Here is a 14,657-nt window from a genome sequence, read left to right as displayed (position 1 = left end):
GTTAAATGGTAAATGGGATCCCCTCCCCACCCCCCAAAAAAAGAAGAACAAGCATTGATAAAGGCAAAGGGCTGGTGCTGTCTTTTTCTAAAACTTTGTTGTAAAGGCAATCGCTGGATCCTCCTTAATATGAAAAAGGTCACGCACAGTGAAGCTATAGAATGGCAGAACTGGTCTGACCCATTGTCCCATACTGTGTGCTAAGTTGAGTGGAAGAAAAATGTGAATGAATGGATTGAGCCCCTGTAAATAAGTATGTATGTGTATATATATATATATATATATATATATATATATCCTACTGGCATCACCAGTAGGTAGTTATAATTAGTACCGACTTTCCATAGTAAAGGCGTTTTTTTTTGTTGCTAATACCTTTGGCACCATTTGATGAATCTTCACTAATGTTTGCCACTCACTTCAGCTGCTGCCTTGAAAGTTTCCGGGTGATTCACCAAGTGGGGGCCAAGAAAAAGGGAGGGTCCCAAAACGTGTTTTCCCCATGCAATTTCCCATAGAGATTTTAGACACGATTATAGGTTGAACTGCTAAATGGAATTACACCAAAGTTGGCAGAAAGCTTGATCTTGGTCCAGAAAGAGTTTTTTTGTGATTTAGTGTAAATCCATTCAGTAGTTTTTGAGTTATTATAGAAAAAACTAATTTGTATATCTAAGGAAGCAGATCCTCCACGGATCCAAAAGTTCTCAAGCTGAGATCTAATTGGCTGCCAACACTTGGACCAGGAAGTGTTGACTGCCATTTTGGGGCTGGGACTCAGGCGAGTCCCCAAAAAAAAGCTAATAAAAAAAGAGAAGGGGGCAGGGTAGGAATACCCTGAACCCTAGGATTGGTGTTGGGTCCCCCAGGGACCCAGCTAGGCCCAAAAAGCATTTTTTTTAAATCCCACAATAATCATGGTGGATTTGCGAATCTCAGAATTTTTTTTTTTAAACAAGCACATGTTTATAGTTGAGCCATCAGTTGGGCCAGGTCCCAAAGGCATATATAATAAAGTATTTTTAGGAGGGTGTGAACGTTGACCCTCCCTATGGCCGATATTGGCCCAGTAGACCACCACCTTCCCGGTGCCAGGCCAACGCTAAATGAAGAGGAGGGCGATGTGTGGCGCCCTCCATTGGCCGTCTATTGGTGTACGGCTCCCCGGGGCACGGCCAATAAAATTTAAATTTAAATCAAGGGAGGGGAGCTGTGCGGACCCCCCTCCTGGGCCCTTTATGGCCCGTAGACCACCACCTCACCGGGGCAGGCCCTGTAATAACAAAGGAACGGGGCTGAATGGCCCCCTCCAGTAACCATTATTGGCCCTGTTTTCTCAGCAATTCCACATTGAAAAACAATCTTAAATCCTTTCTGGGGTGAATGTTTCATTGACCTATTGGACTGCAATCTGTAGTTACTGTGAGGAGTGGGTTTAATCTTGTCCTCTCCTGGTGAGAGAAGAGTACATGGTTCTCCCTGTAAACTGCTATGAGTATGCGAAGGTGCAAAATCAGTAATCACCTGGAGGCCTTGCCTGTTTGGCCCCACCCCGTCTACCTCAGTAGTATGCTAAGATCTTCTCACCTTTTGCCAGAATGATGAAAACTTACCAAAAGGCCCCCAAGCGTGTTTCCCACTGATTTTGGTGACGTATTCTTTGAGTCAGAGAATATGAGTATATCTCTACCAAACAAAGACGCACTAAATTTATATAGGTACGAGGAAGTACCCTTGTGTGGTGGATAGTCACCTGTTTGTAGTCGCATCATCTTCTCTATAGGAGAATTCATGTTGGCTCACATTTCTGAAAAAAAAACAGCATGAGGAACAATCACATTGCTGAAATTAAACGCACAGAAGGTCACTGGTGACATTTCCTTCTGGTCAATTATGCTGTTGTAGTGTAGAATATGCACTTGACATTTACCCACTGAGTGAAACTTACTAATTAACCAATATAAAGTACTCCAATTGGGTGGACATTTTGTGCAAAACTGTGGACTCTTGTTGGATAAAGAGGCAGGTGAGGTTCTGCTCTGGCTGAGTCACTAAACAGCAGCTGATACACCCAAACAGACACTCAGATACCCACTAACTCACCCATTCTGCCACTCTCACATCCATCCACAGACCCACATAGCCACTCACACACCCATTCACACACCAATATAGTCACTCACACAGCTACTCACATACCCACAAACCTACTCACATACTCACTCACAGACAGACCCAAAGAACCACTCACACACCCATATAGCCACTCACACACCTACTTATAGACTCATATAGCCACTCACAGATCCATACAGTCACTCACTAACTGACTCACACACCGACACAGCTATTCACACACCCACTCACAGACCCAAGCAGCCACTCACATACCCACTCACACCCCAACACTACTCATATACCCACCCATCCACTGACTCATACACTCACACACCCAGTCACCAACCCATACAGCTACTCACACATCCACTCACAGACCCCCACATTCACTCACACATCCACTCATAGACCCACACAGCCACTCATACCCCCACTCACACAGCCACCCACAACACCATATAGCCACTCCTACCCCCACTCACACACCCACATAACTACACACACACCCATTCACAGATTTATACAGCCACTCTCAGACCCACAAAACCACTCACTTACCCACTTACAGACCTATACACCCACTCACAAACCCACTCACACATCCACACAGATACTAAAATACTCACTCACTGACCCATACTGCCACTCACACACCCACTCACTGACTCATAAATCTACTCACACACCCTCAAAACTACTAACACACCCACTCATACACCCATAAAGGCACACACTCCCATTCGCAGACCGATACAGCCACTTTCATACCCTATCACTGACCCATACAGCTACTCACACACCCACCCACAGACCCATACAGCCACTCACACATCCACTCACAGACCCATACAACCACTCACACACTCAGTAGCAGGCCCATGCAGCCACTCACACACCTACTCACTGACTCATGAAGCCATTCATACACCCACTCTCAAAGGTTACAGTTAACAGACTTGAAATAACATGTTTAAAAACCTTCAAATTCCCTTTAAAGCCAAAGGTTACAGGGACATTATAGTTAGAAAATAACATAGCTGTAGAAATTCACTGAAAAAATCCAAAAGGTACATGTACAAAACAATAGAAATGTTTGAGTTATATTTACCTGAGCTAACTGTAACTTACACCCCCGCAATGCACTGCTTATGACCTCACATATTACATCACTCATGACATAGTCAGTGACATTACTAGTGACATCACTCATGACATCTCAAATTAAATCACTGATGACATCTCAAATGAAATCACTGGTGACATCACTTTCAGGTCCCCTTCCGCATCATGAAATCAAAACAATCAGAGGCATCATTGCCCTTGACTTGCTTTATAATAACTCGTTCATACAAGGAGAATTTCCCAGTGATGAAGATTAGAACAGATTACACCCCTCTTCAAGAAATTCCTTAGTCCCAAATTTCCCATCCAAATAATCCACAACAATATCCAATTCAGTAAAGACAATTGAAAGACATTTGTTCTTATAACCATTGAGCAACTACTTGACATTGGACTTTAATGAGCGCACCAAAACCGATTCCACCAGGAACGTCGTATGGCATGAACCAAGCTGTGGGCTTTTTACAACACATTATGTATGACAGACCACATTAAAAAAGGCTTTCTTCTCCAGCTTGACCAATGACAGTATTCAGCAGAGTTGACCATGTACCCTAATAAGCATCAGTGGGGCACATTTGGGCATCAGTGTTGATGTTATTTTGAGCTTTGCATCCTTCTTGCAATTATTAATTCATATAATTAAAGTTGCTAATTTTATTAGGTCACAGAACATCGTACCAACATCTGCTGTAAAAGAACAACCACAGAAATGTCAGCCCATTTTCTAGAAGTGAGTGACACAGCTGCAAACATTAGAGGCCACTGACAGATGGATCCGTGAATCATGGTTTAATAGAGAACAACGTTGGTTGTTCTGTCTTAAAATGCAGACCAATGGTCTGAATGGTGATACACCCTGGACTAAATGCTCCAGATAACAAAAAGCCCTCGAGGTAGAGCACAACTGTATTACCAGAACACAGCTAGCAGTTGAGCTTCACACGTCTTTGAAGTAGTCTCCAAACATTATGACTGCCCAGATCGACTAGAGGATGTCTCCTAGAGAGGATTGTTTTTTAAAGCACCCTTAGATCTGGTACCTCATGACTCACTAGAACTCTTCTGTTTATTATAATATACAACACTCGTAATTTTATTAAGACACCACTACTTTCCTACATGGGTACAACTTCTATATCATCTGGCGAACAATATCATGTCACACCGGTTTCACCACTGGCCACTAAGGACCAAAGGTGGACCAAGTTTTGGGAGCCATGTGCACAGGTTTCTTTAGGGAGTCTATTTTCTGCTCATACTGTTGTTGGTGTCTATGATTAAGTACTACAGGCATATATACAGAGATAGTAATCATTTCCCTCTTTCAATATGGCCACAATACTAGGGCCTCCACTTTTACCTCCACACCCGCACCCCGTGCCTTGCGAGACACTGGCCGATGAACTATTTAAAATTCCGAAAGCACTATGCTTGACATGATCCAAACAAGTCTTCACCATCGCATTAAAAGCACCTACTCATGGTTGGAAAGGCCTGCACAGTGTCTGGACAATTCACTTGAATACATGCCAAGATGTCTGAAATCCTGCAAGTTCCCTGGATGCCGCTACGTGCTGACGATCATGTCTAGGAATGACGTGATTAGTTCCAGCTGAGTCCCTCGTGATGTACTTAACCATGTTCTGCCCGGACCACAATCTTCTCCAGGCAAGCAAAAGGCAGGGTAGGTCACTGATTTACACACAAGGATGATCCATGTAAGTACCCCGTTCTCAGAACGGCAAGTTATAAATTCCACAACGCCGCCTCACCTTTTGATTGTTTCCTAATACTTACCTCTTCAGAATGTTTTGCCGTAGCACTTTCATGGTCCTCTGCACAAGGAGCACAATATTTCTGATTGGCGGGCAATACGATATCCCTACCCTTATCTTGGTTCACCTCCTTATGTTATTGTGTGTGAGTCTGTCTAATGTCGGGTTTTCATTATCACTTTTAAGCAAAATCACCCAACTTATTTCTTAGGATGTGTGACACATTGCACCACAGGAGCTTTGTATTGCACTCCTAGCATGATTTGATTTATATAATATAATAATGCTATCATGTACCCCCTGTGGATCTCCCTTGGGAATGTCCAATATCACAACACCAACAAATTATGTTTTTTTCTTTCAAGTTGGATTTAGAGACCTCATTAGGTCTACTGAAAGTAGGTACCTGTGTGGCTTACTTCTATTCGTATTTAGTGAATATTTGTTACCAAAAAAACCTGCCCACTTAACCCTCAGAGTAGGCATACTAATTCTCACTTTTTGGTCTTCCCTCCTGGACCCTTAGGGGTGAAACATGATGACCTATATATGTTGATAGAGTGCCTCTCGTCATACCTAGAAGTAAACAATCTACACATACCTTTTATCCCTACCTAGCGGGCCCAGGATTAAAAGTATATTTGTGGTACCCCTGAGGTGGTTTTAATTCACCGCTTCACTAATCTCCCACACACCTGCACTAATTATCACAGCTTTCTAACTAAAGCTAAAGAGCCCTCTCGTGTAGCCCATGAGGTATTGCAGCGCCAACCTCACGAGGAGCCAAGCCTGATGATGAAGCATGGCACCCTCACAGGTGTGTGAGGGCACTACTTCCTAATAAGGAAGACCCCCTCTTTTGTAGTGTAGTTCCTATTTTCCCTATAGGCTCTGCGCATTGGAATAACATAAATAGCAGTTTAGACGTAGGACTAAGGTCTTCTAGGTCTCTACTGACTATGTTAGACTTAATTTAGGTTTGCGCCAGCTAGCTCAGAGGTCACTGGAAACTTTCTTGAATGAATAGGAAGGGATCAGCTTCCCTGGCTCAGACAAGAAGGGATTCAGCTTCCGACAACCGCATAAACATGACAACTTTGCTCCCTCAGAATAAGAGTAAATCTCTAGAGTTGTGTGAAAACAATCGACAGCTTTTCACTCAGTCAGATGTGCGTTCTTAGTTTCACCAGAGTGCAGAGAAGAGAGAGACGGGCATTTTCAATAAAAGGTGTTATTTATTGAGCAGTCTTCCTTCTCATGCAAGAGAAATGAATTGCCACAATTGCAATACTTAATATAAAGTAAAGTACGTACAGTAAAAGGTGTATTATGAAATAATACTGTAAAAGCATTGATATGGTTTCTTAGCCATAAGATACTTTAAAATGGATAAAATATACACATACATATATACATAGGCTAACGTTCTCAACTGGTGCTTCTAAAATACGCCTACCCTGGTGTACCTGACCTAAGCCTAATACGTGGGAAGGAGTAAGTAAGTAGCAGTTTAAGTTTAAGTTGGTTTTTGCCAAGAATCTGATACAAGAATTCTCTCTAAGGGTTTAGTCAGCACTCTACCTTGGGAATAGAATGTAGGAGGTCTGGTATCTCTCTCTCAGGACTCGATATCCCAGTCACCTGCAAGGGTAGGCTGGAAACGCTGGAGCTGGATTTTCTCGGCAGGAGAAAAGACAGCGTCTTTTTCAGCGCGTCAAAGAGGAGGGGCAGCGTCCGTGGGCTCTCGCATCAGCTGGGCTCTCGGCAAGTAGATTAGCTGCTCTGCTCCAAAACCACCACTGTGTGTTTCCTTAAGGCAACGTTGATATATTTATACCTGAAAGGTGCCGAGTTTGACGTAAGGTTTGGACATAAGACGTCAATAAAGATGTCACTAAGAACTGGCCGTTCTTACAGTGCTTGCAGGAGTTCTATTACAAATCAAAACAAAGCAAGTGGGGATTTCCCAGGTTGCTGGAGGGTGGTGTGTTGAAAAAACTCGGTGTGCTTTCTAGGAATCCAAGGAAGTAGCTTTTGCCGTGCCTTGGACTGCAAGGGCGATTTACTGAAATATGGATCTGAGTCTTATGCCATTATAGGGATATTATTGATTATAGCTGTACAAGGGCATAAAATAGCAATATTGATTCGGGTTCCTAGATAAAACACATCACTTTCTTCTACAAATCTAACCTGACATACCCTACCGCACGAACAGATACCCGGCGAATATTCGCGCATTTTTCAATTTGTTATCTACGTCAACATGTAAATGTAGTACAATTTCAAAAACACCTGCTGCAGAATGAGACCAAGAGCACACTAAAATGACCACATTGCACCTATCATGAAATCCCCCACCTACTCTCCATATAGGCAAAGGTCAATTTTACCTACCCTACAAGTCCGCATACCAGGACACTCAACTACTTGACTAAAACCATATCATCTTGGGCTGCACCCATTTCCTTATCAACAAAGACCAGCCAAGTCTGGAAGAATCAAAATGGAAGAAAAATAAAGGAAGCAATCCTTATCCAGAAATAACCCTAATTCAAATATTCTCTCCCATGCAACTTGAGATTAGTTCCATGCTGTGCTTGCTACAAGAAAGAGAATAAAGATGCCTGTTGATACTAAATTACTAATGAAGTTTGACTTTGGGGCTGTTGATTGAGTATCTGAGATGTGTGGTCTTTGCACTTGTTTTATCTATGTAAACTGTGTCCAAAATCAACAAAGGTGAGTGTTTTACCTCAAAACATTAGCATGATGAGACTAATATGAGAATCAAAATAGCTTTTTGACTTTGCTGATAAACTGATAACTCCTACAGCTTTGGGGTTTTGAGGGTTTAGGCTAGGACAGAAACTGGGGTTCTGATATGCTAAAGTTCTTCCATAGCTTTAAAGGACCATATAACTTATGGCTTAAGACAGAAAGATGTCTGTGATTTACAGCCGGGTCAATTTGGATCATTCATTACAGAACCTAAAAGCAGATGTGCTGTCGTACACCTCCATCACTTTGGCAAGTTTTAGAAGGATAATTTTCAAAGTGGTACATCAGACATCATGGCTGGCACATAAACAAATATTGGCTCCACGCATGCATGCCTGGTTGGCCTTAACCAACTATGTTAAACTCAGACCGCAACCAATGTTAAATGTTTACATGTCAAAACACATTAAACAAAAGCTCAAACAGTATAGGTTAGGAGGGCTGCCAACCTGCGAGGACTTGGAAAAATGTTAACGCAATATGCAGGCTCAGCCAGTCTTTCAGCGAAACAATTGTGCACACAGTCTGCTTTTGCCAGGTTTTGTTGAAAGCAAGGCGGAAGCTTTTAAAAACTCAGGGGAATATTTACCTCTACCAAAACGTCACTTTTTCCAATGTTTTGGTGGCATTAACTCCTTCGCCTTATTTACATAATGCCCCTATTCACGTAGCACTTAGCGTGAAAAGAGCGTGTAATGTATGTTGGAGTGGGCATTCTGCCGCAACGCCCATTGCTTTTTGACACTGCCCCATATTTACAAGGTATGGGACAGCGCCAAAAATACTGCCAGGACAAACCTGGTCTTAAGCAAGCGATACTAGGAGAAATGTTTTATTTCTCCTCGTATTTTGCTCTTTCCATATGCACTGCATTCTGCAGCACACATAGGTAGAGCAACTCGCCTATAAAGATTGTTTATGTGCAGGAAGGTGTCCCTTCCAGCATATAAACAATTGCCCCTGCAGCACAGGCCCCCTAGCAAAATGGTGCTAGAGTGCCTGTGCCGGTGCTGGGCAGCTTCCTAGCACCAGCGCTAGTGGAAGCTCAGCTTTGTGCCACACTCTTGTAAATATGGCGCATCCTTGCCTTTTAAAACTGTTGGAGCAAGGCGTTACCAAATTTGGCTTAATACCACACTCTACCAGTTTCTTGTCAGCCCCTAAATTCCAACCGCTGGGCATACTTCTTGTAAACCCGCTGTAATCACTTGTCTCAGCACAACGTCCAATTTTGGCAGGGAGATTTGAGAAATGTAGCAGGCATTCGAGAAGTTATTGAGTACTGCAATCCCCTGTGACTAATATACTAACCAGGCACTTTAGACCAATCATCTGTGGTCCCTCTTACACACTCGCCCCGAAACCGTGCAGAACTTTAGAGACGATTGTTTACAAATCTTATCCACAATGATGAACTTCAGAGGATCATTTTCGTCATGCTCTATAAAATGTGTAATTCAATTGTATAAGCTGCTGACTGACACAATGCCGAAAGTGTGAGTTTCTGCTTGTTTGATGTGTAACAGAATGCCATAGGGCAGTCTTCAACGCAGCAATTAGATGTACACTTTAAGTATCTAAGGTCTTGTAATGTCCTAAATATTCAGGACAGTTGCATTTTTCAAAAGCGCAATGCGGCTATGAACCGGGATATAGCAATCCGGATGGCACTTTATACACTTTATGCACTTTCGGGGAGTCAATACTTTTTTTTGAGGTTTGTGTCATGATATACATGTTTCAAAACGGATGGAGACCAGTTTTTTTAGACCCTTTACAAGTATAAGAGAGTACGCAATTTGCAAAAGTGTTGATAGCACTTTACATACTCTAGGCACTTTCAGGTTATTAACATGTTCTTTTAGAAGCCTGTGTCTTAATATGCGTGGTATACATTGATTGAGATCAGTTTTAATTTAGTTTCATGAGCTGCAAGTTTTCCCGCACATTTTAAACACTTATTCAATGACTTATGTGGAAGTGGCTCAATACTACGAGTTGACGATTTCATGTTTTGTGTATTTTATGTGTATTGCATGAATCTTATGAAAGTGGCTAAGCACTGTGACATCCTGCTCTCACGTTTTAACTGATAGATAAGCTAGCAATGAACCCACAGCAATCTTTTAATGTATAAACTTCATGTATTTTTAAACTAGTTTTATTAATCATACAAATAAAATAATTGATATTGAATTGACATATTCAAATTATTCCATTGTGCCTCTGAGAATTAAAGGTTGCATTGTACACTAGGGCAAATGTGGAGTGAGGATCACTGCACCAAGAATACATCAGAACATGGTTTGTACCTGAAGTAAATGCTGAATTCAAAGCCCGGAAATGATGCTAAACAGCTAAAGGTTCTGGTATGGCACACATAATGCCATTAGATGCTAAAATCATGAATAACGTATGTTCCTTTTAAAGTAAACTACTATTCTGAACTCTGAAGTATGAACTGTCCTGCTCTGTGCTTAGGTTAATTACCTACTTTGCAGATGCAAGCACAACTTTCAATCACGCTTCTGGTTTCTAGAAGGGTCATGATCAATGGGATACTGAACCTGCTGAACAATAAGAACTGAGACTGTACCTCACTGATAAGGCCTGATAAAGACAAGATGCATCTGGGGATGTTTGCGTCCCATGAAGGGGGCATAGAGTATGGGCTTATCTGGTTATTTGAATATGGATGTCAACCATCTCTATATTGGCAAGGACTGGTGCTATGCTAATTAACTGGAATTGAATACAACCAAAGTAATCCCAATTTATTCAGATTGATTTACGCATGTTCGTTCATCACCTATTTTCCTTTTAAGTCTAGCCACAATCAATTCATGTTGGATTGAGCCCACCTTTTAGCATAGTTATGAATTTAGGGCCAGATGTACGAAAGCTTTTTGCATTTCGTAGCGAGGCGAATCGCAGTTTCGGCTAATTAAGAAATGCAAAACAGGCTTTTCATATGTACAAAGGCCAAAAACAGGTCGCAATTTGCGATTTCTACCCGGTAGAAATCTCAAATTGTGACCGTGATTTAGGAAACGCAAATAGGGATTACCTATGTGTGATTCCTAAAGCACATGTACAAAACATTTCCTAAATATGATTTGAGCATTTAGGAAATGCTATTACCATCGACTCAAAGCCAATGGTAACTGTGTGCAAAATGCATTTTTTAATGTGACATGAAGTGCACATATGGCCTTAGGGCATATTTGCACGTACATGTGCACTAGAATTTTGCAAGGGGGGGGTTTAAGCCCAGAGGCACCCTTGGGTTTGGATTTCCTAAACTGCGATTTCCAATTAGGAAATCGCAATTTAGGAAATGCAATCCATTTCCTCTTTGGCCCATAGGTGGGAATGCAACAGTATTTCTTATTTCCGATTTCCTAATAGAGATTCCTACTCTGTGGAAATCACTATTAGGAAATTGCAAATGTTATTCATACCGTTTTGCACTGTATCGCTATTTAGGAAATACAAAATAAGAATTTCTTACATCTGGCCCTAAATGTTAACACTGCTGCAAAAGTGAACTGGCACCTAAGAAAGTAACTTCCCATGTCAACAATTAATTGATGATCTAGCAGGATGAATTATATCCCCAAATTTCTCAATGTTGGTTTTGCATTTTGGCTCGCACCAGACAACAGAGTTCAGAATTGTGTTTTCTCTGTCAATTTATTTGAACTGCAGCTGATCAAGTCAACACGATTTTCCAGGATCTTCCCAGTCTCGCGGACGTAGGCTAATTTGACTTGTGACACACTTTAGTACATAGAAAAAGCATGCAAAACACAATGGAATGACAGCCATCTTTGAACTGTTATGCATTCTTTAATAACACTTTTAACTCCTCCTACTGTTGATGCAAACCCCATCCTGTGTGTAGATTTACCCAATGGCGCTCCCACCTGCACAGCCCTCGCTTGGAATAATTACAAGGATGTTGCCCTGTGGTGCTCCTGGACTGGTGGTCTGCCACCAGCACGGCTGCGCTGGCTGAAGTCCAGCGAGGCGGAGAGCGACATCGAGTCATACTCCAACGTCACCAGACTCAAGAGAGGGGCTGACATAAGGAACGGCAGCACATACACCTGTGTAATCTCCCACCCAGGACTCAGAGGGGATGCAGTGTGCAGAACCACAGTATGTAAGTAATATGTTTTTGTTGACTCATGTGTATATGGAAATGTGAACAACATCTGTAAAGCGGCAATATATTTATAAGTCCTTCCTTCTTTTATTCACATGTTCATCCCCTAGAAACATGCATGCTAACTCCCTGTTGAGGATCTCAGCCCTTAATGAAAAACTGGTTCAAAAAATACCAAATTAAAGTCCATTTGCAAAAAAGTGGGTGCACAATATGGAATCACTTCTTGTGAATGCACTCTTATTACATGAGACCCAAAAAGGGTCGCAGCGGTATATAGTTTTATTAACATGTGTGCTTAATGTAAGTTACAAGACAACTATCCTCCTGAGTGAATATTCTGGCTTTCTATGTACATTTTTCTTTTAATAATCACAGTTGAGAGGGGGGCAGTCTCAGGTGAAAAACTGAAAAGTTACAATTGCAACAAAAAGAGCTCCTGGGATAAGATCAAACAAGTGTCAAATAAAACCCCTTGCAACGTATCCATATGGCTCAAGTGAAAGTGTATTTTCAGTAAGTTACACAACTCGCAACTCAAATTTCACAACCATTGACTTCATGCTCAGATAGCCAAAGATACCTATTTGGGTCTGGCTTGTAAACTCTTCTGTAGGAAGAATTTTTATTGGGACCGAGCATATGGCATGCATGCTGTCAGGCTACAAAATAATAACTCTATACATGTGTGAGTCGTGACTGACCGTTACAAATTGGAGGTGCATTTTGATGGCCGTTATAGGGATTATGGACCGCATTTCATAGTTACTGGCATCTTGAATTTTTGCAGTGAACTCTTCCAATCAATTCTCAGTGTCATCTCAACAATCTTGTGCACCAATCCCTGGAATGCAAGGACACAGAAGCCCTCACGTATGTACTTTCTTTGCCATATAACCCTCAGCATGGCTGATATTTGGCAGTGGACATTGCTGAGGTACATTGCTAGTCATGATCTAGATCTTTTGACTCTTGTTTCTTTTAGGTCAGATTAGGTTCTACCTGCGGATCTTCTGATCCAGGGGCCTTAATGCTTAATGTTGGCCTGCAGATGCCACAATGCTTTTGAGGATGTGTTTTCCTGACCTCCCTTAGTAAGAGTTGTAGGCCGAGGTGCAGAATCAGGAGTGCTGGGTTGATCTTTCACTCTGATGGCATTGTTCATAGATAGTTGGAGATTTCCTCGATGGGAGCCTACCTTGATTGACATGACATGAAGGTGGTCTGAGACATACACAGTAATGGCACGTTTTCCCTAGGATGCAATTGGAGTGTCATGCTTAAATGCTGTCAGTGAGCTTATGAGGCACTGTGATTTCATAGTCACTGAATCACTCTCAGTCACTCCCTACTGGTCGCCTGTAGCATAGAAACCTTCAGCGTAAATATAGGGTTTCTGTACAAACTGCAGTTAGGAAGTTAGTTTTCCCACAGTAACAATAATATATACCATGGTACTGATCAGGGTCTTGCCCAGCCTAACCGAACACAGCAGAAGAAGGTAGTCAACTTTTGACTAGTACATATTGCTGCCCGTAATTTAAATTTAGTAACAGTTATATGTCTGTCCTGTTCACGTTGTGGTGAGATAACAAAATAGGATGTCAAAGAGTACCTGGATCTTGGGGTGCGATCCGCCCATCCAATATAACACTATTCATCTACCGAAGCCCTGCATTGGATGCCTGAGAGACTGGTAGGGGCAAAACTCTCTTTGCCAAGACACAAGCTTGGCCAGAATGATTGGCTACAAGAAGGGTCTGTGAAACCAGATCCGAAACAAGGATTGCAGGTGAGACGTGGACATTGGCGAATTCATTTGGGAATTTTGATCCTGTGGACAGGATGGGAACTCATGGGCTCATTCATTTTTGATGGGGCAAGCGATTAATGCCCTCATCTGGGTGGAAGACCTGCTGTAGCTCAGCAGCCCCAGCCCAGAGCAGGACGTTTGACTTTGGCCGATTGTAGCCGCATCTTCCCCCAGAGCTTTACTATCAGTCTGCCTTGCCTTATTTTCCAGTTAAGTGATGGTATGTGTGGTCTGGCAAAGTACCCTTGCGGCATCCTCCTGCTCCTTGGTGATTTTCTCAAAAGATCTGATTGCTTCTTGGACACCATCGATAATGCTGACGAAAGGATGTATTGCAAATGATACCACAGCAAACATATATCTCATTCAAAAGCACATTGAACACTTCCTCTTGCCCTGTAGCAGTCTAAAAACCTCTAGATTTCAACAAACATATCTATTAACAGCCTAAAAATGTGTGGGTATATTTATCTGATATCTGCTTTGTGGTAGAATTAATTTAATGCATTTTTCATTGCCAAACGCCATACATTGAAACTCCCATGCCAATGTCCTTCTTAATACATCGGAAAACAGAGCTGCAGTCACTTCTGCTCAAGTACATTCTAATTAGGCTAATAAGCTAATATATTACATGGAGCCATCTAGTAAAAACGCTCACAAAACTACAAAAGGACTGAAGTTGCACAGCCAAGCTATGGTCAAGTCTTACCAACCTTTGAAAGGCACAAACCCTTAGTCTCTGTAGGCTATAAATCAAACAAATTAACTATAGTGCATTAAGTATTATACGAAATAGACGTTCCCTGCCATTGCAAATAGATTTATATACATTTTGATTATTGACTTCAAAACTCCAGCAAACCCCAGATTCTCA

At 41.9% G+C, this 14,657-nt stretch overlaps 1 protein-coding gene across 1 annotated transcript in view; it reads left to right on the top strand.

Annotated features, from left to right (window-relative positions):
• Positions 1 to 14,657, top strand: part of VSIG10L2 (V-set and immunoglobulin domain containing 10 like 2) — a 330,945-nt gene that overhangs the window by 102,759 nt on the left and 213,529 nt on the right. Inside the window, exon 5 of the mRNA XM_086957413.1 lies at positions 11,704 to 11,964. Coding sequence (XP_086813539.1) covers positions 11,704 to 11,964 — 261 coding nt within the window. The remainder of the gene's footprint in view (positions 1 to 11,703; positions 11,965 to 14,657) is intronic.

The sequence above is a fragment of the Lissotriton vulgaris genome, chromosome 2_1 (genome assembly GCF_964263255.1).
Source record: "Lissotriton vulgaris chromosome 2_1, aLisVul1.2, whole genome shotgun sequence".
Taxonomy (NCBI): domain Eukaryota; kingdom Metazoa; phylum Chordata; class Amphibia; order Caudata; family Salamandridae; genus Lissotriton; species Lissotriton vulgaris.
The sequence above is the reverse complement of the archived record's forward strand: the minus strand, read 5'-3'. Positions and strand labels throughout refer to the sequence as shown.